Source organism: Crocodylus porosus, unplaced genomic scaffold, assembly GCF_001723895.1.
Source record: "Crocodylus porosus isolate Cpor-Errol unplaced genomic scaffold, CroPor_comp1, whole genome shotgun sequence".
In the NCBI taxonomy this organism is placed as follows: Eukaryota; Metazoa; Chordata; order Crocodylia; family Crocodylidae; genus Crocodylus; species Crocodylus porosus.
Window position 1 is genome coordinate 6,527,842 of NW_017728918.1, and position 24,554 is coordinate 6,552,395.

Sequence of the window (24,554 nt, forward strand, 5' to 3'; positions counted from 1 at the left end):
GTCAAAGTCGGCTTTTCTGAAGTCAAGGACTTCTGTGCTGCTGACTGACTTGCCAGCTTTACGGCGGATGGTGAAGGTGATCAGCTCGTGGCCCCCACGTACTTAGCTCCCATGGACAGAGATATACCAAGCCACAGGACAGATTCCCAAAGGAAGCAAGGAAAGCCCTACTGTTCTAGACACTTAAACTTACACTGGGCACTGGAGGCAAGCTCAGTAGAAAGGCAAGTCCTAAGTCTGCAGAGGTTCAAGCCTAGCCATGTAGTACCATGCTGTCACACCAGAGGTAACCATTTCCCTGAGATGAAACAAGTAATGAAGCTGGACAAAACACTACATGTACAGACCAAATCTTGACTAGGTGACCCATGTAAGTCATGATGATTTGCTCAGGCTCATACAAGTAAGAGTGAGATCTGGCCTACTGGGGAAGTGCTTCTTAAGAGTGATGATAAAATGGTTTCTTGTGCCAACAGAAACATGCAAGTAGGACAGCAGTGAACCACTACAGCTGCCTCAAAAGGAATAAAGGCACTTAACAAGCAGCGGTGCAGCCAGTGACTGAGAATCACCAGGCTTTGAGACATCATTTACCTGTCAATGCATTGAGCAGCCAGACAAGCTGCAGTCAGTATCTCCTTGATGTGAGTCAGCCAGTTGGAGGCCTCCAGTTTGCTGAGCCAGCGATCCATGTTGTGCGACTGGTCATTACAAGCTTCCACAAGTTTGATGAGACTTTCCTGCAGGATGTTATATCTTTGGAAAGAGCAAAGGCTGTCAGTCTTTAAAACAATATTATTGTAACTACTTGCATGCTTCCTGCTTGCTCTCAAATGTGCAAGATGGCCAATTAAATGCAGATACTAAATGCTAATGCTAAAGTGCTCAACATGATGGCAGATCTGCTGTCACAGAGAACTCCTAGTCAAAGCATGATGTGTGAACAGGAATGCCTAAACTGGATCTAGTCCTCTTAAAAATGGGATTTTCCACCCTGAAACATGCCTGTTAAAACAGCACTTCCTGTGAGTGGTCTTTAATATCCACTGACTTGACCAACTCAAGTTTTTACTACAGGTAAAACAGAATCAATACAGCTAAAGAAGAGCTAAACTGTTGTCTGCCATGTGCATCAGAGGTCCTAACCAAGCTTCAAAAGCAGCATTTTTTTTTTTTTTTTTAAACAGACGCTGTATAAATCACAAAAGGACCTGGCTTGACTTTCAAACTCTCAGAAGAGTTTGCAGTAATAGCAATAAAAAAATATGGATGCGGTGATCTGGAAATGGTGAAAATAAGTGCAAAACCCCACATGCTTTTTAACAGTCACTTCTCAAGTCAGAACTGGGTTAATGCTTGTATGAAGATAAATCTCATTAGAATGCATTAAATATACTTTGCAAATAAGAGCTGTAAGACTCTGAAAACGAAAGCTTTAGGAAACCACAGGATTCAGCATGGTTGGGGCTAAATGGAAGGCATTTCCGTGCCACTCTTCCCTGCTGTTATGTTAAGGCACTTTTGCAGATAGGGTTACTGACATCCCACACTTAAATATCACATGGCCTAACATTTAGCAAGAGCATCTGTCTGTCTGGTGAGGTGAGCAGAGGTGGAGAGCAGTGTGGAAAAGAAAGGGCATGTTCTAAATCTGATCTAATAGATTCCATTCCAAACAACTAGAGCCAATAAACTTTAAAGCCTTTTAATTTTGCTTAGAGAGGAACATAGAGTGTGAGAATACACCAGAGCTTGGATCAGTGTAGATTTTTTATATGCTAAATTAATCAGAAGAGCTGCAAGGACATGATTGCAATGCACAGCAAATTGATCCATTCAGTCAATTCTACAGTGGACAAAGGGGACTGCTTCAGTGTAGCTACTTTAATGGGACTGTTAGTGCAAAATGCCATTGGGAAGATTCCCAAGGGAAATTCCCAACCCCTCTGCATTGTGCAGGAGAGACAGTGGGCTGTGGTCACAAGAAGCAGAGCTCTCCTAGTGCACAGCAGCAGGGAGATGTACTGAAGCTGCTGTAAGTAGTTCCTGTACCAGCTGCCATTCTTATACCCTGACCTACCATTCATGCACTCCTGACACGAGGCATGCTGAAGAAGGAACAGGGGCTTATACAGAAATTCATTTAGAACTGAAGACTACTAGTGTTACTTACAGCAGCTGATTAATCCGTGATGCTGCAAGCCAGGTAAGCTTCAACACATGTAGACACACCATGCTTGTGTACTAAACGATCTGCATTGCTAGTAACACTAGTCCAAGAACTGAGAGGCAGCCCAAGCATAGCCATGTGGTTCCCTGACACCACTCTTATTTCACTCACCTCTCAATGGATTTGTGAATTCGCCTCCACTGGGGGTAGTGCACTTCCTGTTCAAAGCCTCCTCCTTTGGCTCTGGCCTGCTGAGCCACATTCAGTGAACGGGTATCGATAATGTACCCACGCTTCCCTGCCCGCAGTGTGGCATTAATAAGTTTTTCATCTTCCTTACACCGGCGCCCATTTGTGCCTGTGAGAGGCTGGCTACTCCGCATCATCACCTAGGACAGAAATGGGAGAACTGGATGTGGGAAAGGGGGACAGCCATCTAGTTCACCAGTGGAGAATTGCTCTAGTCCACCACTGCTTTGCTCAGCTAATTCTACACATTCCTAATAATGAGGATGCTGCTTTCCTTTATAATTGACATCATGGCAATGAAGTTACCTATGTCCCCTGAACTTCAAATGGATACGCTTCAAAACTGCACCGCGCACCACGGTCTTATACTACGTTTCCATGAATCTGGATCAGCCAAGCTCAGATGTCCCCTCTCCAGTGCATTTCCCGCTTCCACCTCCTCTTCCAGCATTTGCCTTCAAGTTCCACCCCACAATCTGGAGGCACAAGGGACAAACATGCTGATCCAAAGAGCCTGGCATCTGGAAAAAGCTTTCCCATTGCTCTAGCCATCTTCCAACTACAACTGAAAATACTACTTTTCTCCCTTGCCTATGATTAGTAGTTCTGATTCCTGTCCATCCTACTACTGCCCTTTTGCTTCACCATTAGGTTAAATTCTTTCTAGTTTGTTTCTAAAGGCAACCCGGAGGTTGCTTTATAACAAACATCCTCATATTAGGCCTCCCTCTCGCCTTTTCTTTAGTCACAAATCTCCATCTTTGCATCCTCTAACTCCAAATCCCTGCTTAATCTGAATCAGTAGTTAAATCTATACCCAATGCTACCTTTAAAACACATTTTAGTTCACTGTGTGTTATAAAGTCATTCATCACGTTCTTCAGTGATTAGACTAATAAATCACAGCTCCCTCCTGGTGTTGATTTAAGGCCTTCATTGAAGATAGGAGTTTACAGATCATAATCCTACTGTATGTAGCTAGTCTGAGCAATACATGAAAGATGCAGCTTTGCGTGCCCAATGAGAGCATCCAATGTCACTAGATTTGGGCAAGGTTTAGCCATATGTGATGGAAGACATAAGTCAGAAGTTCAAAGACTCTGCCTTGAATGCTTATACACTTCTATTTTTTTTTCAAGCATGTATATTCCAAGGATTAACAGCAATCTCTAATCCATTTTCAAGCAGACAAAAACATGGACGCACCAAACAGAAAGTGAACAGTGTAAGCTACTTATTGCCACCCTTGAGATTGCTGATGGATTTCAAATGTGGGCAAAGTGCTACGTCAGACCAAGCTATCAGTTCATCTGATCCAACGCATGGCTCCAGCAGTGCTCATAAAGGATGCTTTAGCAGTGGATACAGGGAAACAACCAATAAGGACTCACATGAAACACTGCCTACAGGAAACATTCCTTAACAACAGGCAGTTAGTGGCTGGTTCAGTTGCCAACATCCAGTAGATTTTGACAGTTTAAACATGGAAAAGTGAACGTGAGGGAGAGGATTTAGGATTTGGGACAAGCTTGTGGCAGAGACCGCTCTGCTCCTTCAGAGAACAGGTACAAGAGAAGCAGTGTTCTGCGAGTGCCTCAGTCGTGAGCGAGATGGACCATTTCCAAAGGATAAACCAGTGCCTGCAGCCAGCGAGTAATATCCAATTAATCACTTCTCAGTTGCCAGCCTAGTGTAGGCTTCCTTTGCCAGTACCCAGAGCTTCACCTAGCCTCCCCTGATTTAAACAAATTACTACCTAAATGGCAAATGCAAGGCATTATACCTTGGGAAGAATTAAAAAAAAAAAATACTAAGTGGGTGGCCCAATGGAAAAGGATCTGGGAGTCTTGGTGGATCACAAACTTGATATGAATCTGCAGTGTGATGTACCAGCACAAAGTGACTGTGCTTTGGGGATACATTAATACAGAGGTGTCAAACTTATCCAGATAAGGGGCACTGGGACGGCTTGAGAGTCAGTTTGGGACCATGCATCAGAGCTAGCACCTGTGGCCAGTCCAGCCCCAATGCCACATGCAGCATACTCTGGCCCCACATCAGGGCTTGCGCTGGATGTGGTGTGCGGGTTAAACCCAGAGCCCTGGGTGCTACACACGGGACAGAGGATCCAGAATGTAGGCTGCACATAGCACCCAGAACAGAGCACAATGCTGCACACAGCATGCACCCTGACCCGACCCCCTGGGCTGCATGCAACATGTATGGCCCAGGGTCCAGGCCATGCATAAGTCCAGTTCCACATCCAGCAAACAGGGTCAATCTAAGCCCCTTGGGTTGGATCCAGCCTGTGGACTTCACGTTTCACACTCCTGCATTAATAGAAGTAGACACAAGAGGTGACAGTGCCCCTCTGCTTAGCAATGTTCAGGCCTCATCTAGAGTGATGTGCGCAGTTTCGGTCTCCACGTTTTAAAAAAGATGTGAAGAAGTTAGAGAGGGTCCAGAGGCAGATAACAAAAGTGATAAAGGGCTTGGAAGGCAAGTCATACAAGGAGAGACTGAAGGAGCTAGGTATGTTCAGCTTGTGGGAAAGGTGCTGAAGAGGGGACATGACAACAATCTTCAAATATCTGAAGGGCTGCCACAAAGAAGGAAAATGACTTTTCTTTCTTGCTGCAGAAAGGAGGATGCAGACCAATGGCTTGAAGTGGCTGCAAAGTAGGATTAGACTGGATAACACTTAGACAGTGAAGCAGTGGCACAGACTGCTCAGGGCAGGAGGAAATCTCCATCGCTACAGGTGTTCAAAAAGAGGTTGGAAAAGCATTGGTCAATAATGATCTAGGAGTAGCTATGCCTATGTTCTACTGTGGCTATTTCTCACGCTTCTGAGCTTTGCTGACTGCCACGAGGCCAGAAAGGATTTTTTGTCCCTTCCTGCTGCTACATACATTGGGGGAGGGAAGAATGAGGTGGGGGGGATTTTTCACTGGGTGTTGACTGCAGACAAAGCTGGAGATTTTGACTGGGGCATGCCAATGCTTCTGCTGGGAAACTCCTGACCAGAAGGTCTTGCCCGCCGCCTGCTCAGGATCACACTGATCACCATATTTGGGGTCAGGAAGGAATTTTACCCCATGGTGAAATTCATAGAGACTTTGTGGGGCTTTGTCTTCCCCTAGTGGAGGTGTGTGGCCCTCTTCTTTGGATCTCAAGTATTTAACAACTCTGACAGCAGCAAGACATTGATCTCCTTTTCCTCCCCTCCAACTTTACCTGTGGCAAGTTAGGGTGCTATGTCTTTTGGTCGTGTCAGAGCTGACTGTGTAGTTTTGCTAAGAAGTTAGACTATGGATTTGTACAGGATGGTTTCAATAGAAATGCTCCAGCATCACGCAGGGGGCTGAATTAGATGAAGTCTGAAGGTCCCTTCCAAAAATACTTTTCTATGATTTCAATGGTGATCTCAAAATAAGGTGGAAGATGATGGCGAGCTAACACCTTAACAGCTGTATTAAAAGCCTATAGCACCGGCTCTTTTTCATTAAACAGGACAGGATCTTTAAACTTCTGCTTAATCCAACCTGCAAACCCCTCAAGTTTCACTTACCATCCCATTCTTCTTATGGTAATAGCTGAGGACTGGGAAGCGACCACCATGACGAAACGTTGCAACTTTCCGAAGGGCTTCGTCATCGATGGATTTCGGGACGGTGACGATGGGTGGGTAAGAGGGGCAGACAGAGAACTCCTTATTGACATAGCTCAGTCGCCAGTCACTAGTCTGTGGAGACAGGCAACAACAGTTTGTAGATCCTGAAGGAGAGGTCAGCAAATGGGAAATTCTAGATTCAAGTTCAAACTATCCAACATATTCTGTATGTTTCCAGAGGGTGTTTTAGAAAGATAACTCAGACAGGAACAGAATGATTTCATCACCACTACCCCATCTGCAAATCAGAGATATTTTTCCTGCACAAACATCCCAAGAAGGAAAGCCAGTGTGGTCAAACTGAGGGGCATAGCTTCTAATCATACTGTGTTATCGACCTCTGTAGAGAGCAGCACAATGACCCACCAATGCAGTCTTCTCCAATTCACCCCAAGGGGAACCCTCTGGGGCAGAAACTTATTCCTCAGTGTTAGACAGGTTTACACGAAAGGAAGCTGGTTACACTTCTACATATGCCAGTAACACAAAGAACAGGATTAACTCTTGTCCCCATCTCAGAGCACTGAAGACAAGACCAGCGATCCAAGATCCACCTAATGCTGAAAGACTGAATCGTATCATGTTAATGCAGTTGCTTAGCGTTTCTAGTGCTGCTTGCATGTTCAGCAGTAACCTACGTGCCCTGATCAACCCACAAGCCAGGGAAATGATGCACGCAGCATTTACCAGAACCCTCCCCATACCTGGGCACTCTCAGTGTCTCAGTCCCATGACTCCTGGAAGCCGGCATACGTGAAAGAACCTGCTGAGTGCTGAGATCCAAATGAGTTGGCCCAGGAGGGGCGAGGCATCCCTTTCTGAGTTCTCTGACAGAACTGGCCACGCCAAAACTGCTGAAGAAGGATCAGACATGGCAGCTAACAGATTTCCAGAAATCAAGTATTAAATACAGTTCACGGCATAAAGCACTCACTCACTGGGGTCTGTACTGGAGGTGAGCTAGAATTCAAACTGCAGCCATACAAAAGTCCAAGGCAGAGGCCTGCTGGCTAAGACCCTTGACCAGTTTGATGGCTGCTTTTGGACCAAGGCTACATTCAGCGCCTGATGAATCAGTTCTTACCGGAGGCCAGGACAAGGAGAAGAACTTTCTGATGGGGAAGTTCTTTTTTTTCCATCTTTAAATGACAGATCCCCTTCTCCTTACCCTGAGAAGGAAGTGAAAATCATTCTACAAAAGCCAGAAACCTCGAGCTATTATCGCTCTGTGGGTTGTACATTTGAGGGTGGGAATTCCATGACTGGCTCTATGTAAAGTTTAGCAGGGCTGTGAGAGAAACTGCAAAAAGTCCCCTGAGCAAGAAGCTATTTTCACTGTGGTGGAACTAGAGAAGGCACATAGTTATCCAAACCAGACTAAGACCAAAAGACTGACTGAATGCAGACATAAGCCCTGATGAATAAATGAAAGCTCACATGAACTGGCCTAGCAGTTGCCTGGACTAGAACAACAGTGTCCAGCCTTCATGCAAAAGCAGCAGCCTGGCACATATGTAAAAAGCTCCAGGCAAGAAGCAGCTCCTGAAGTGGAAAGTCCATGCAGTTGCCTGGGCCTCCTTAGCTGCTGCTCCTGCTTTGCTGTGCACAGTGTGCGCTTTAGTCTTGGTGTGAAACAGTCAAGGTCCTTCTAACTTAAAAGTGAAGCTCCTATTTCTAACATGGTATGTTACTCGATAGAGCAGTGGTTCTCAAACTTCTCAGTCAAGGCCTTATCCAGAGCACTAGTAAAGCACTAGAACAGGCTACCGAGAGAGGTGGTAGAGTCTCCATCCTTGGAAGTTTTTAAGATCCGGCTCCACAAAGCTTTGGCTGGGATGATATAGGTGGGGCTGGTCCTGCTTTGAGCAGGGGTTGGACCAGATGTGACCTCCTGAGGCTCCTTCCAACCCTCATTTTCCATGATTTTATTTTTGAATGGGGCAACACCCCCAGTTGAGAACCATGGTTGATGCTGCCTCAATTTACTTGAGTGCTTCTCGGCCAGGTGTTGCTGCCCTGTATGCCTGCTGCACAGCCAACCCAGGGATGGCTGCGGCACATGCACATGCTCTTCCTGCATTATGCCTCTCTGATAACCCTAATGCAGGACAGGAGAGCTGGTTCAGGCTGTATCCCTTTCCTGATGAAGTCCTGCCCCTCCACACCTCCTGGAAAGAGGTGCGAGGGTAGGACTGTCCTGCATGCCTCTGGTTTCAGGAGGAGGGTGGGGAGGGCTAGACTAGGAAGGGCTACAGCTTGAGCCAGCTCTGCTATCCTGCAGGGTTACCAGGGAGCCCTAATGTAGCAACAGTACATGTATGCTGTAGCCCAGCACACAGAACAGTTATATCTGGCTGCTGCCATGGTAGCAGCACTTGTGTCGTGGCATCCATGATGGGTGGGGAGGGGGGAAGGGTGGTCCTCACAGCACCCCAGCTGAGAACCACTGCAATAGGGCCTAAAAATGTGCATCTTCCCAAAAAAGGTGAGCTGTGCTAGAACCTCAACACATTACCAAAAATCTGGGCACAGCTATTGCATCGCTTGTATCCGACAACTGAACACGCTGCCAGCACCTTTCAGCACACTGCCTAGATGGACATCCACTGGTGCTGCCACGTCTTTAGTCATTCTTTTCAGGCAGGGTTGTACAGTTGGCATGACCCAACAGCTCCAGGTGAGCCCAGGCATGGGTGAAGTAAAATGATCAAGACTTAGTAGGCTGCATTGGCTGTTTCCTTGTAAAAGCAGAGATGTTCAGCAGAATTTGATTTTTTTGTTTTGTTTTAGCAGCCCATTTTGTTTTCAAATGTCCCCAGCAATGGTATTTCCCCAGCATCCACATGGGAGGTCGTGTCACACCACAACAGATCTCACTGCTAGGGTGTATGTGCAAAGTTTGTGTTCAGCTCACCAATATGTGGCAGGAAGCCACCGATATCTCACTACCCCGAGCAGATGGCTCTCTCAGGATGAACCTGGATACACAACCTGTCGGCTGGGATAACTTACACCAGTATATAGTTACTTCCGACTTCCCAAGAGGGAACTTTACCTTGGAGTAGAATGACCTTGCAGTGGTGTAGGACTGTACACTACAGTCCTACACCACAAAATGTGCCCACTCTGCATTTAGACTGGATATAGGTAGGTTACAGCAAGCATTAATATCCTGATACCCCACACCCATGGCAAATAAACCAGTTACCTCTCCAGAGAGAAAATTCAAACGCATTTTTCAGGGCACAGGCTGCCAGGAAACGACTGGTGTAAAGAAGAGAAGAAACAGATTGCCTTGATTTATCTCCACCCCTGCCTTCCTGCTCCTCACTGTATGCAACATGAGGCAGATGGTATTGCCATACCCATCGAGTTATAATATGTCATGGCACTGAAAGGAAGCAAACTGCAGCAATTAGTATCATTTGTCTTCTGGAGCTCACCTAACACTGGGAGAGATCCAGTAAACTACTTCAGTGTCAAAGGATGGCAAACAGCAGTGTCACTATCTTTTGCTCTCTTTTTTTTAGGGATGTAACATACACCAAAGCAGCAGCAATCGATCATTACTAGTTGTCAGAGCATGTAAGCCAAGGTTAAACAATGTGCAGCAGCAGACTCGGTTTGAGAAATGAGGCAAGTATAGAAAGGGTCTGCATGAAGTTAGACCTTATTAAGATCTTCCAGGCCAGTATGTTAACGAAACAATAGAACTGGATGGAATTCAGAGAGGACAATACATTACCATTGCTAGTTCCTACTCTCATAAAACAGAAATAATGCAATTTGCAAAGAGAGCAGAAAATAGAAGTGAGATTCAACTTGAGAAATGTGAATGCAGAGACCTGGCTGAAACTTATAAACAATGTCATCAAAAGGACATTTCAAAGCTGCTTTAGAATGGATTCTTTTTTTAAAATATAGTTTTCATTTTTCTACAGAAAAAAACCAAGACAGAGAAGTGATGTTCAAGAGGATACTGGAAAACCAGCCAGCCACACTTTCCAATTAATAAAAACAACCATTTTTGAGAAAATACCTTTTCTCAAAAGTGGGGGAAGGAGAAAAGGGGGAGGGGGAGAAGCAGAAAAAACCCAGCTCTGACCTATGCTAAGAAATGCCCAGTTAAACCACTCAGGCAACCCTAACTGCTGTGCAGTGACAAATGTGAAAGGGAGAATAAAAATAATCCACTATGTCAGAAGATCAATGTCATCTCATCTGGGACTCCAAAAAGCATTAATCAAAATCACACTGTTATTGCACATCATCTGTATAGGGTCTTAACTGTGCATTTCTTACCTTAATACATCTGGATTTCTTTTCAAACAAATCTTTTCTCTGAGCTGCCAAAATCACTAACGGTTGGTGACAACGGCCTTGTATGTTTTGAAGACTTTTGAGAAAAACAACTGCACCTTGCAGGATTTTTGTTGTCATTGCTGTAGTCTGGAAATACTGTTTTGAATATAAACCCTAAAACAATATGCAATCTTTTGTATGGAGATTGTAGTTATACTCAGTAACCCAGCTAGGTACAAAGTAGTTAAACATCACACAGATTTTTTTTTTTTTTTTTACAACACGAAAAAATTTTTTTTTTTTTACCAACTGCATGGTTGGGAAAAAGGTTTTTTTTTTATTTTAATACAAATCATCCCTTTAGCATCTGACAGAAGTAGGTTGTCGCCTATGAAACCCTGTACCTTTCTGAACAAGTTAGTCTTTAAGGTGCCATCCTGCCTTGCCTTCTGCTTTAGCAAACATAGGAGAGGAATTATTCATTTACTTCTAAAGAATTTATAAAATTTAATAAATTATTTAGACATGCTGTTCATTTCTCCATACACAGAAGATGGTTAATGTTTGCTTACAGAGTTCCTATGTGCATCCCATGCTATATGGGCATGTTTGCCTCAGTATCATTTTCATCCTGCATTACAAATAATAATAATAGTAATAATAATAATACTACAATGCTCAGGAATGAATTCTATTCCTTTCCCACAGCACGCGAATGAAGACATCAAACCTGCAGTTCCACTGACTTAGTTCCATAATTGAGCTGTTGTAACTGCTGATGCAATAGATTTATCACAATAGCCACGCACGGCAGAGATTCATGACAAGAATGCTGCTGCCAGGCCTTGTAGATGATCCCTACTGAGCAGGGATCATTAGTGAACACAGTAAATGCTATCAGCAGATGACAGCAGACCAACAGTTGTATACTGCCTCCAACTTCTCTAAAGCAAATGAAATCATTTGCCTTAACAGATCCTTCTATAACGTCCAAAGGGATTAAAAAGCAAGAATGTGTAGCAATGTGGCACGACTATGCAATGTTCAAAAGCCTTGAGCTAGACTGTTGAAATGTGATTGCTTCAAACGTACTATCAAATTATACCACCGATGCCAAACGAGACATTCTGTCAATCGGTTTTACAGGTGGGAAGTTGGGCACGGGACAGGTGCTCTGGGAACTCAAAACCCAAGTGACAAACAAAAAGGGCAAAGTGCGCCGGCATGCATTTCGTCTCGCCTTGACACTGCACAGCTCGAAGGTTCCCATGCAGAATTGAGCCGAGGGTAAAATTAGTGCAATACCAAGACCTGTGATGTGGGTGAATTAGAGGTGCTGATAAACAGTCTGATATTAAGGAAATGAGGGACGCAGGTAGAACAATTCTGCTCTATTTAAATATGAAGGAGGCATCCTCCTATTTGATCCAAAACTCATTCAAGCCTCAAAATTGTTCAAGCAGCCATTAACTTGCTCCCTCCTGTTTAAATAATGAAATCAAAGGAGCAGAAAATATCCAAGTAACAGTAATTTAACTGTTATTCTAGGAAAGTATATCTATGCTTTTTAAATGAGCCTTGTGCTGCCATTCCTATAAAAGAAAAGAAATGGAGTCTAGAGGTTTGTAATAAAAGTCTGGGATCAACTGACATCTCTTAAATGTTCCCATTGCCACGGATCAATATTTCCAAATGAAGCCTAGCATTATAAGTCAGTCAGTTCTGTAAAACTAAGCTTTCCAGATGTTAGATGCCCAGAAAGCCAAAAGATAAGTTATCTGAACACTTTTTATCTGAGCACTATTCTTTTTGTATTTGAAGGGAAATACAAAGTGAAGCATGCTGGAAGCAGAAGGGCTCTTTAGAGGTGAAGACAATAGTAAGAGGTCTTTGGTTTTATCACTTGTTTAGTCTCTGATATCTAAAGGGAAAGACTGCTGTTGAAATTTCACTTTCCACACCTATTGAAGTGGAATCTTTTTTCTGATCTCACTCCTCCAGGCTTTTGCAAGGCACCCACTATACCTACACTGCAATGCGCTCTCACGTACCCCTTTTCTCAGACAACACAGCACTTTCACCACTCGCCACGTGATTCGTATAAAAGTGCCTCAAAATCTCCCCTGCTGAGCTAAAGGGATGTCTACAACTTTGACCTCAAACAGAAAAGTACTCTTGTTACATGCATTGTATCACTGAATTTAGATCAAAATAGGAATACTGGTCCTACATAAAGAGGTTGCTTGCTATGGCTTTAGGCAGAAGATGAAGCAAAGGCAGTGAGATCACTATAATCCTAGAACAAAGAAAGAAAGGTCTTCTATTTCCAAACAAATTTAATTTTCTAAACGATTGTATCAACTAGCCTTGGCAAACAACAAAGAGTTTAGTTATTAGCCCATATACGGGAAACAGCAAATGTTTCAGACATTAGACTCAACTACAGCTTAAAGAAATCAATGCTATTTTTTGTTCTGATGATGTACTAATGGATGTGGTATATGGAGTCTGAAACAACGTGATGGCTGTGCATACATATTGCAGCTCTCAAAGCTGGAATATTCTGGGCTGGCAGCTATTCAACTGTACCTGCATTGACACTGGTGGGAGCTGTACTGCAGACCAAGCTCCTGTTGCTGGACCCTTTACTGCTTCATGGATTAAACTTGCTGAATGATCTAATCAACATGATGGTAAAAATAGATCTGCCCATGAAAGCCTTCTCTACACAACAGATACTAGCAACACTAGAAAAGAGATGCTTGAGGAGGGACACAGAGGGTTAACAAAATACCAAGTGGTGAAGAGAGAGTCCATAGGGATTTATTACTTACCGTCTTTCGTACTACAAGAACTGGGGGTCACAAAATGAAGCTAGTAGGTAGTAACTGTAAAACTAACAAAAGGAAGTTCTTTTTTCATACAGCATGCAATTAAAGTGTGGAACTCATTGCCACCGGATGTTGTGGAAGCAGACAGTTTATCCAGATTCAAAAAGGGACTGATTCATTCTTGAAGGAAAGGTAAATCAGCAGCTATGAGCCTGGGAGTTAGGGATACAGCCTCTGAATCAGAATCTTCTGGGCCTGAAATGCTGGAGGCTGCAAGTGGAAGAGGAGCAAGGGGAAAAACCCTGGTCATACCCTGCTCACCTCTTCCTTTCAGCATCCACTCTTCACAACTGTGTGACACAGGATACTGGGCAAGATGGACTTATGGTCTGTCCCAGGAAATGGCAGTTCTTATGTACTTATTAATACTGGTGCACCAACTTAGCAGAATAAACGTAGGAACAGGATTCCACCTCCCACATAAATGAGGCTTCAGAAAGTTTAGAACTGTATCCAGCCACTTATCTCTAATTTCCAAGCAGCAGCTGGAGAAAAGGGCTCTTTTCAGAGATGTAATTCAAAACACTCTGTCCCCACACCCCCCACTGCCCACAAAGTAAAACTCAAGTTTAAAACACAAGCAGCCAGACTTCTTTATATATCATAAGAAAAGGAACATCACCCTAGCTCTACCCACTCTCACAAGTTACCTTTACATAAATCTCAAGAATCCCCTTGCGTGTGATAAAAGAATGAGGGCCAAGCAGCCAACCACAACTTCCTACAGGCTACTTTTAGTCTATGAACACTAGGTCTGAGCATTTATTTAATACACTCCCACGTTCAATCCGTGTGCACTGCAGCTTTCCACTGTGCGACTCTACAAGGGCTGGATGCCAACAAACATCCTCGATATGCAACTTACCACTGAATTGAGCAACTCAAACTCTCGCTCAGGCAGGAAGGAGTGCCAGCCATCCTCCACAACTTCAAACATGGGGCGGTAAAAGAAAGGATACATCAGTGTGACTGAATCCAGAGTGGACAAGGCCTGTGAAAAAAAGATGAAATGCTCTGTTTGCTCATTTGGGGAGATATTTTATGTCCAACACATCTGTAAGAGGCTCCCTTCTGGCAGTGTTGACAACAAACAATTCTAGCCATTATTCCTGCTCCCGGTGTGGAGCTGCTATCCCATTGCTGTCTATGCATTTTATCCTGTAACTATTAAAGGCAAAATAGAGAACTATCACTGGGGGCAGAAGCAGGGGCCAGAACAGTGGGTATCTTCCCTTCCAATGTAGCATCCACTTCACTAAGCCACATTTTCTCTAGCTTGCTCTGCTTCTGGCTCCATGTATTTTCCATGTTTAGTTACTATATGGTCTAGTTATAACAAAAGGGAGGTCGTGGCAATGGCTAACCTGTGGCCTGGTGGCAAGGATGCTTTTCTGGGAAGTGGGAGATATAAGTACAAATGCATTCTGAAAGAGGGCTTTAGAAGTTGGGTCTGCCCCTCCCTCAGCAGGTGCCCTTGGCACTGGGCCACTGGCCTAAAACAGAGGTTGGTAATATTTTAGTGTAGAGGAGAAGGGGGCTGCATGTGTGAGCTACCTCAAGCCAGCCCATGCTGCCACCACAAGTGCTGCTCCCCCCTGTAATGCTGCTGCCATGGCTTCTCTCTACCAGGTGGGTGAAGTCATCCATTGCCAAAGCTCCCTGAAGGCGGCCCATAGAAGAAGTGGCATCCTGTGGTACCCATAGCCTAGACCTATACTAAAAAGGTAGGAAGGCACCCCTCCATTTTTCATGGCTTATATGGAGTTAAGTGCCTTTCCAGGAAGGAGAAGGATATCCAAAAATCCCTGTAAATGACCTGAAATGCCACGGATGCATTAAAATTAGTTGCTTACCTGCTATTCACCCATGTAAAGGTAGAGGCAGTTTGGGCCTACAAGGGTACTACACAGATATTTTGTGGGTTGTCGACCTGTAGTTGCTCCCACACGTAACAATATTTACCCAACACCAGCCTGTGCTGAAACTAGCAACCCTGGCATGAAGTACTTCAGGTTGTATTACCCATCTGCAGTCACTTCCCAAACTGCCTCAGTTCTCACTTTGCTGGTGCTGATTGTATTATGCCGCCATGTAAAAAACAAACAAACAAAAAAAACACCTTTTTTTTTTTTAGACTCTTTGCAATTTTAACACAAAAAGAACAAATGCTTTTCATCTGATGCAGCCCTGCCGAGATAGCCCCGCTTGGAAGATGACAACACATAGCTAGAGAATATAAACTAAGCTTCTATATAATTACCCTTAAAAACACACTGGATGGGAAGTTAATTGCTGTAATTTAAGTGTGGTATAATTTGACAACATTGTAATTTAACTAACACAATGGCACACACAGAAGCAGATGAACTGCTCCAAGAGACATCTCCAGAACGCCCACGGTTGCTTTCTGTAGGTGCGTCCAGGTGATGCAACTCCTAGGGACTACATTTGCATAACACTACGGTGTAAGTGGGGAAACAAGAGGCTCATTAAGCAGCACCAGCAAAATAATATTCACCGGTGTATACAAAACTACAGCTTTGTATGGCCAAATGGAAGTTTGCTGTTTAGGCAAGCAAGATGAGGCTGATCAGTTCCGCTTTGTTCTTATTCTCCAGCACATTTGTGGCGTGCTTGGTTTCTCCCTAAACACTGCGGGAAGTTGCTTGATTAAGAAGTCCAACTACTGTATTTACTCATAGAATCATAGAAAATGAGGGTTGGAAGGGACCTCGGGAGGTCACATGTAGGCCAACCCCCTGCTCAAAGCAGGACCAGCCCCAACTACATCATCCCAGCTAGAACTTTGTCCACCCAGGTCTTAAAAACATCTGAAGATGGAGATTTCACCACCTTTCTGGGTAGCCTGTTCCAGTGCTTTACTACTCTCCTACTGAAAAAATTCTTCCCAATATCTAACCTCAGCTTCCTATGCTGCCACTTGAGACCAATGCTCTTTGCTCTGTCATCTACCACCACGGAAAACAGTCTAGCTCATGAGCCAGATCTGGCCTGTGAAGGGACTCTGGCCAGCTTGTGGCCGGTTCCTCAGTCTTGCGTGGCCCAGGTGACATCCAGCCTGTGACATCCCACTACCCCTGGGCAGCCCAGGCAGCAGCAGTGGCTCCTTCCAGCTGCTGCCTCCGCTGTCCCCATCCCCGTACTGGCAGGGACCTGCGTGCACAGCCCTGACCTCAGCCCACCCCGCTCCAAACTTGGCCACCCATGCTGAGCAGTGGCAGCCGCTGAGCAGAAGCTGCTGTGCCCAGGCCACCCTGCAGCTCTTCTGCACTGCCACTGCTGCCCTGCTAGGTGACCCAATGCCATCAGCAGAGGACCCAGAGGGCAACTTGGGCATGGGCTCTGGGCAGCTGCAGCAAGAAAGGCCCGGCAGCAGCAAGGAGGAGAGGCTGCTTTTCCTGGCCACCACTGTTGCTCAGCGTGGGCAGGCGGTCCGGAGCAGGTGCAGGGGGAGGCCGGGGTCGGGGCTGTGCGTGCAGGATCTGGCTGGTCTGCTCCGACTGGGGTGAATCCAAAGCAGGCATGGGGCAGGCAAGGGGTCAGAGCTGGGGCTGTGCACTGTTGGCAGTGGTGGGAAGGAGCTGCAGGGTGCACGAGCTCTGGGCTGTTGTAGGGGAGGAGAGAGGAGAAGGGCTGCTGGCTGACTCACAGCAGCTCCCCAGAACTGCCCATGTGGCCCAAGGGCCCAAATAATTGTCCGCCCCGATCTACCTCCATCCTCTTTAGAACCACTCTACAGGTAGTTGAAGACTACTATTAAATCCCCCTTAGCCTTCTCTTCGCCACCCTAATAAGCCCAGTTTCCTCAGCCTATGCTCATAAGAAGTCATGTCCCCTAAGCCCCGAACCATTTTCATTGGAAAAAGTCCACCGGAGGGCAATTTGTACACATCCTTTCTGTAGGGATGGCCAAAACTGGACAAAGGACTCCAGATGTGGCTTCACCAGTGCTGAATAGAGGGGAAGAATCACTTCCCTTGATCTGCTGGCAATGCTTTTACCAGTGCAACCCAGTATGCCATTAACTTTCTTCGTAACAAAGGTAAGCTGTGTCCACTGTAACCCCCAGGTCCTTTGCTGCAGAGCTCCTGCCCAGCCAGTCATCCCCAGCCAGTACCAGTGCAAGGGATTGTTCTGTCCTACTTGCAGGACCCTGCACTTTTCCTTGTTGAACCTCATGAGATTTCTTTTGGTCCAATCCTCCAATTTGTCGAGGTCTCTCCAAATCCTAGCCCTACCCTCCAGTGTATCTACTACTCCGCCCAGCCTGGCGTTATCTGCAAACTTGCTGAGGTGCACTCTGTGCCATCTTCCATGTCACTGATGAAGACATTGAACAAACCCGGCCCCAGGACCAACCCTGGGGCACTCTACTTGATACCAGCCGACAACTAGACATCAAGCCATTGATTACTACCCTCTAGGCCCAACAATCCAGCTAGTTTGCTATCCACTTTACAGTCTATTCATCCAACCTGTACTTCCTTACCATGTCAGGAGAAGCCCCCTGCCTTACAGATGAACATGAGGCAGGGGCAGGGGGAAGTGGATGGGGCTGGGGATGGAGCCACAGCTGCTACTTGCCCCTCCCCAACACAGCCTCCACATCCCCTCTGCCCCTGCAACCCCCATCTCCTCCCACACCCATGCTGCCTCTCCCTCTCTCTCCCCTCCTCACCTTCGCCCTTTGCCAGCAGGCTCCCTTCCTGCTGCATCTCAGGGTACGGAGCATGGCTCCAGCCCTCCCCATAGTAGTGGCACGCAGCTGGCACTGCTGGTCCAGTCCGGCCCCAGAGGAGCAGCGGCAAGGAACCATCACTGGTACAACAGGGCCGGGCTGAAAGAATAGTGCCAGCTCTGCACTGCTCATATGGTACCAGGCTAAAGCCATGTTCTGTGCCTCAGGCTGCGGCAGGGACAGAGCCTACCTGCGTGAAAGGTAAGAGAGGGGTGGGCATGGAGGGGCAGGCAGGGGGTGGGGAGGACAATCTCAGGCTTCAAGTGACAGAAGTAACAGAGGGGAGGAGGTGAGAACAGGGGAAGTGGGAACAGGCACAATGGGGGAGTAAATGTGTGGAGGGGGGCAGGGAACAGGGGCAAATTGACTGTTTCTCTGCCTGCCCCACCTCCATACTGCCACCCACTGCCTCTCCCCCTACTGCCCACCCCGCTGCTGCCCCCCTCATCACCTCTCTCCCATCACCTGCGTAGCAGTGGGGGACAAATTTAAGAAGAAACTTAAGATTCCATACATGGAAAATTACAATAAATGTATACATTTTCTGTGCATAGAATCTAATTATTGGGGGGTATCTTACTTTCAGGGTCATCTTGTATTAGAATAAATACGGTAATTTTGATAGTCATATTGAAAAAAAAAAAGGGGGGGGGTGCTCAAGCAACCCTTCATTGCTCCAAACCAAATGCCAGTTTCACAATTTTCATTTGCCTCCTGAAACAGGTGGAAACAACTAAGTGGCAACATGGCTCTGCTGAGTTCCCACTACACCAGGGGGAGTAAACCGCATAATTGGTTTCAGCTGATGCCAGGGCTTCTCACTCAACATATGAAAGGTGCAGGATCCTGCCTAGAAAATTAGAATGCCAAGATTTTGTCCAACCCCGCATTTTGCTGTAAGGTCATGCTCTTTTAGTCCACTCTTTCATCTCTGAACAGCTATTTGAAAGATACTCCAAATATTAAGCACTACAGCAACAGGGAAGGAATCTTGCTTGATCTGCACAGCAAAGAGCAACCCCCAAAGACACTTTCGTGAACCCAGAGAAACAGATTTCCAGCTTCTGCTTCCCCTGTGCAACAGTGAAGTTTATTTCCTACATATGGGGACTTTTTATCATCATTAACTTTCCCTGAGCCTGATGAAGGGCATGTAAACTCAAAAGCATGCAGAAAAAAAAATATTTTTTTTGCAATTTCTCAGCTAGTCTAATAAAAGGGATCATCTCCGAACCAAGAGTTCTAGATGTTTGTACCCTAAACATTAAACTATCTTACCTCAATAGAGCTAGCAATATTCAAACATTCCTCCATTCCAGGTATATCCAGCTGAATAATTCGCAGATCTTTGCACTTAATGATGATGGTGCCCAGTGATCCCACAAACCTGCAGAGAGATACAGCATGTTGGGATATGGAGATAAGAAGATGGATTTCCAAGATACACTGTTCGTAAACAGGTTCCCAGCAGCACTTGCATGCAAAATAAAAATCCAACAAGTATGTGAAGGGCAAGGCGATGTCATTTATTAGACCAACTGTGTGGTTGGGAGAGACTTAGACAAGCTTTCACAGGTAGTACATTCTTCTTCAGGTCCAATAAAGAATATCACCCACAGCGATCCTTGCCTCTCACACTTCCTGGACCATCACAGTACAACATCACTCCAACACAATTCAGCAAGTAGTACTCTCTCTGCCATACTTTATTCATTTAAAATGGGCTATATTCAATTTTTTTTTTTTTTTTTTTTTTTTACAAGATTAAGTTTCTTTGCGAGGTAAACTCATTAACATGGGAAGCTCTTCTCAGTGCAACTCTGCAAAAAGGAAAGCAAGTGTTTTACAGGGGCTGGAGAAGGGAAAACAATTGACACAAATTTGTCTTTTTGATTTATGCCAGGGCAGAGAGTGCGAGCGACAGAGTGCATGTCTGTCAGGGCGTTAAGGGGAGAGAGAAGGTTAAAAGGTTTTTTTGGCTCTAATATTAGAAATAAATGGTGCATCAAGATTTCTTTTCCTGATGTAGTCAGAGGCCTCGGATCCATTAACTGAAAGAGAAGCCACGTACAATCATAGAAAAGAAAAATCTTTTTTGCCAAGAGATTTGAGATAGACGCAAGCAAGGAAAAAAAACAAAACAATATTCCAGGCCAGCTAACATTAATGATCCCTTTCCATCTTTCTTATCCCAGATTCTCGCAAAGTCCACCACCATAAAGCCTCTGGGTCTTCAGATCATTCCAGCAAGCACTCACAGTAATGTAAGAAAAACACCAATTAAGATACCTGTTAAAAACTTTCAGCTTGTTGTTATGCACGAGAAAGGAGAACACATTTTGAACAAAAAGTGGGTCTGGTACCTCCCCAGTAACTAATGTATGTAGAAATGCTGCTGATAGAAAAGTAAGACAACTAAAAATGAAGCACAGAAATAAGAAGGGAAGTGAGGGAATGCAAACACATTCTTATAGATGCTCACAAAGGAGGTGGCAAAAGGAAGCAGAAAGTGGCTAGCAAGAGAGAAAAGCAGCTTGGCCTTGGCCATGTTAAAGTTGACCTGGGGATGGACCATGCAAGATTAGAGAGGGGTATGTGAAAGGGGACAGAGAGATCCTGGTGTAGTGAGAGAGACTGGGAATCACAACTCTAGGTTCTGACCCTGGCACAACAGCAGTTCCACATCCATTCGGACAAATCACGTCACTTCTGTGCCTCAGTTTCCCCACCTGTAAAATGAACTAACTTCAGGGAGGGATGATAAACCACTCTATACAGCTGTGCTTCAAGACAAATGAGTCTTCACAGAAGTATACTATGAAAGTATGAAATAAAACACAGAGGTAGGGCTTTGGCAGCCCCCTTTCTTATTTTCTAGCTGTGGCACATTGTAGGGTGATTTTAATTTTAGTGTTATGAAGGTGCTTGGGGCTGTGGTATGCGAGAAGGGTTGGAGCCAGACAAGATGAGGGGTCAGACCTGATCTGTTTAGGTCCCTTCTGACCCTAAGCACTATGAAACTATGAAGATGTTACAATTGCTGATAAGTAGTTGCCTATGAATACAGGGGCCTCAACAGCTTGACAGGCCCTTTCTATCCCTATCCCTGGGAGAAAGATTTTCAAAACAGGTCACAATTTTTTGCCAGGCATTATCTTCCTAGTGCAGACAGTTTGTTGATGGCACAAAGCTAGGCTGGCAGAACAATACAGGCTTGGTATCAATGTCAGAGCAGAATAAGACATGCAGCCTGTTCAGTTGCATTTGCCTGGATAGAGCACAGCTGTGTGTGGGTTTGGTAACATTTATTTTTTGTCCAGTACCATTACATTGAAAGTTAAGCTCTAACCAAAGGAGGCAAAATTCAGCCGTTTGTTTTAGTATTACTTCAGTTATGACACCATTTCAGCTAAAAGTAAAGGGTTTTCTTTCTCCACACTGTACTGATCTGGGTTCTGCTGAATCTGAAGCAAGAATTGCTAGCATCTTAATGGGTAATGGTTACTCACCTGCAATAAATACAATACATCTGTATTGCCTCTTGCAATATTGTTTCACAATTTCCTGTACTAACAGTAAATCCTTAATAGGACCAAGGCTGTTTTTCCTCTCTGCATTTCCTCATGCACAGATGCTGCCGTGGCCACTGAAGACTGCTTTACTTTATAGCAAGGCCAACAAAACATGCCCTCAGAAAGCTGCTGAAAAGCTAACAAAAAAGTTCATTTCACTGCCTAAGCTATTCCCCCCACCTTTACTGGGACAATACCCAATCTTTCACTTACCTATCAGAGAAAAACTTCTATCAGTCAAGTGGGAATGCAAATTTTGAGAGCCTGCCACAATGCCAGGTTGGTCTCAGGTTCATCGCCAGTAAAGGAGTACACAGCAAAGGCTATTGCAAAATTACAAGATGGAAGAGGGAAGCCTGGCCCCAAGGGACCTTTCTCCACACTTGGGATTGCAATTGTATTGGAAATCAATTTACACACATACCTCAGGCAGCTACAAACCACCCACTCAACTACCTACGTGGCAAGTCCCTACCCTCAGTCCAGGTACCAGTTACATAAAATATTCCATGCTTATATTGGACCGGGAGTTTGTACTAGCTGCAACAATGTTCAGAGACATCAATCAAAGACAGGAATCAAAGCACAGCTGTAGCTAGATTGGTTCAAGCAGTAGCAAGGACAAGGCCAAACTGCTCTGATCAGAGCAGGATTACTCCTCAGAGCACTCTTTCAAGGCTTGCAATTACGCCACTGTCTTTTCTGCACTTTGAACAAAAAGTCCCTCCCCACAAAGGCAGAAGGCTCAAGTATGGTTTTTAAGAAACACTAAAGAGAAGTCTGGATCACAGGAAATTTTTACGTGTGCTTGGTGGTTTCCCAATTTTGTGTCCATTGGAGGGAAGCTGGTGCTTTTCCCTACTGCCAGCTAACAACCAGCCAAGGAAATCTTTGTAGAAAAAGCACATTCACATGCTCAAATAAAGCAAAAGGAGGAACAAAGGGTGTCAAAAGAATCAATGGCAAAAAAACAGATGAGGGTGAAGTAGAAAGCAATAAGGGAAGAGCTCCCTGGAAGTGGAACAGGGCAAAAAGGGATGCAGGATGAGGATGGGAATGGCAAGAAGGCACTTCTTCAAATGGGTGAAGGAAGATGAGCTAATGGGGCAGTATTAAGTCTAGAGCGAAGGGCAGCAGCCACAGTCCCTCAGCTTCGTTCTGCCATCACAGGAAAGATGCAGATATAGCTCACAGGGAGCTGCGGATGTACGGCGGTGATTCCCAGTCAGGCTGCCACAGCACCTTGGGGTGCCTCGAGATCCTTCCAAGGGTGCCACAGGAGGCCATGCAGCATTAGCACTGTTACGTGTACAAACACAATTCACAAGATAAACCCAGACATTTCCGATAGAAATCCATAGCTGAGGTTTTCCCGAGTTCTTCGCAACAGAAAGACGGCTCTGTTATTTTTCTACAGGCTAAAAGAAGAGTGAAAAGTAAGAACTGGCATTTTCTGAATGGGCCTCCAGTTCCCTTCGAAGACTGGAGTCTAAAAAGGTTGAGAACCACAGATGAGGAGATGGAGCGGCCTAGCAGAGAGCACCGAGCCAGAGCTTCGAAGGATCCAAGGTGTTTCTTGCTCAAGCTACTGGTTTCACTGGGTGATCCTGGGCAAACTGCATCACCCGTGCCTCACTTTCCAGAGCAGTGAAACTGGGATAAGGACCCCGAATGCCTTTGCAGGTGTTTTGAGATAAGTAGATGAAACGCGCTGCTTAAGAGAGCATGCTCCTTCCAGCCAAGCGCTCTGCAGGCGCTAGGCATCAGGATACCCTGACACGGCAGACAAGCCTCGCCTCCACCTCGTGGACAAGCAAGTCACAGCCCCAAGAGGATAAATCATTTGGTGAATGTCACCAGTAAGAATCCATGCACCCAGATACTCTGCCCTCCCTTCCCCTCCCCCCGGTCCTGGAGCCAACCCCCAGCTTTCCAGCATGCAACTCCCAATCACCCCCCCATCTTGGAGCCAAACTCCGACACCCCATCATGCAACTCCCAACCACCCCTGAATCTTGGAGGTGACCCCCAGCTTCCCATCATGCAACTCCCAACCCCCCCACCCCATCTCGGAGCCAACCCCCAGCTTCCCAGCATGCAACTCCCGACCACCCCCCCAACCCCCCATATTGGAGCCAACCTCCGACTTCCCATCACGCAACTCCCAACCACCCCCGCCCCAATCTTGGAGCCAACCTCCAACTTCCCATGACGCAACTCCCACCTCCAGCTTCCCATCAGGCAACTCCCAGCCAACCCCCACCCCAATCTCAGAGCCAACCTCCAGCTTCCCAGCATGCAGCTCCGGCCCCCGCCCCAGAAGCAGAGGCGCCGCATGCCTTTTCTCGATGGAGTCGATGTTGGAGTGCAGCAGCCACAGCTCCTCAGCGTTGTCGTGGCGCCGCGAGGACAGGATGAGGTGGTGGCCCGTCAGGCACAGGGTGCCCTCCACGGCCCGGTGGAAGGGCCGGTGCAGCACCACGTTGTCGGCCCGCGGCGTCTTGATCAGCTCCGCGAACTCCATGGCCCCCTGCTCCCGGGGTGGCTCCCCCGGCCCTGGGGGCACTGGAGGAGACCCCTGGGGGGCGCAGGCTGGGCCCTGGGGTGGGGAGGGGTTGGGGGGTCACAGTGCCCCTGGTGGGGTCACAAATCCAGGCGCTGCCGCCGGCTCCCAGCAACAGCCGGAAGCTGCCGGCACCTCCCCCGGATGTTGGGGTTGGAGGGGGGCGTGGCACGTGACGCTGCACGACCAATCCTCGGCTGCCCCCGCCCAGCGCGGTGGGTGAGGGCGGTGCCCGCCCTCCCGCGGCGTCACCCCTTACCGGAAGTGGCGGCGCGGACAGGGGCCGCGGAGTGCGGAGCCGCGATGCGTGGGTTCCGCGGCCGCCCGGTCCCCGCCCGGAGCGCCGGGGCTCGGCGCGGGGCAAGGATCGGGAGG

At 46.3% G+C, this 24,554-nt stretch overlaps 1 protein-coding gene across 1 annotated transcript in view; it reads right to left on the minus strand.

Annotated features, from left to right (window-relative positions):
* Nucleotides 1–24,214, minus strand: part of MTMR9 (myotubularin related protein 9) — a 37,839-nt gene extending 13,625 nt beyond the window's left edge. Inside the window, exons 1-6 of the mRNA XM_019537192.1 lie at nucleotides 23,956–24,214; nucleotides 19,323–19,431; nucleotides 14,151–14,276; nucleotides 5,991–6,164; nucleotides 2,342–2,559; nucleotides 595–756 (exon numbers count right to left, since the gene is read on the minus strand). Coding sequence (XP_019392737.1) covers nucleotides 595–756; nucleotides 2,342–2,559; nucleotides 5,991–6,164; nucleotides 14,151–14,276; nucleotides 19,323–19,431; nucleotides 23,956–24,140 — 974 coding nt within the window. The 5' untranslated portion in view covers nucleotides 24,141–24,214. The remainder of the gene's footprint in view (nucleotides 1–594; nucleotides 757–2,341; nucleotides 2,560–5,990; nucleotides 6,165–14,150; nucleotides 14,277–19,322; nucleotides 19,432–23,955) is intronic.
* Between the last annotated feature and the right edge of the window lie 340 nt (nucleotides 24,215–24,554).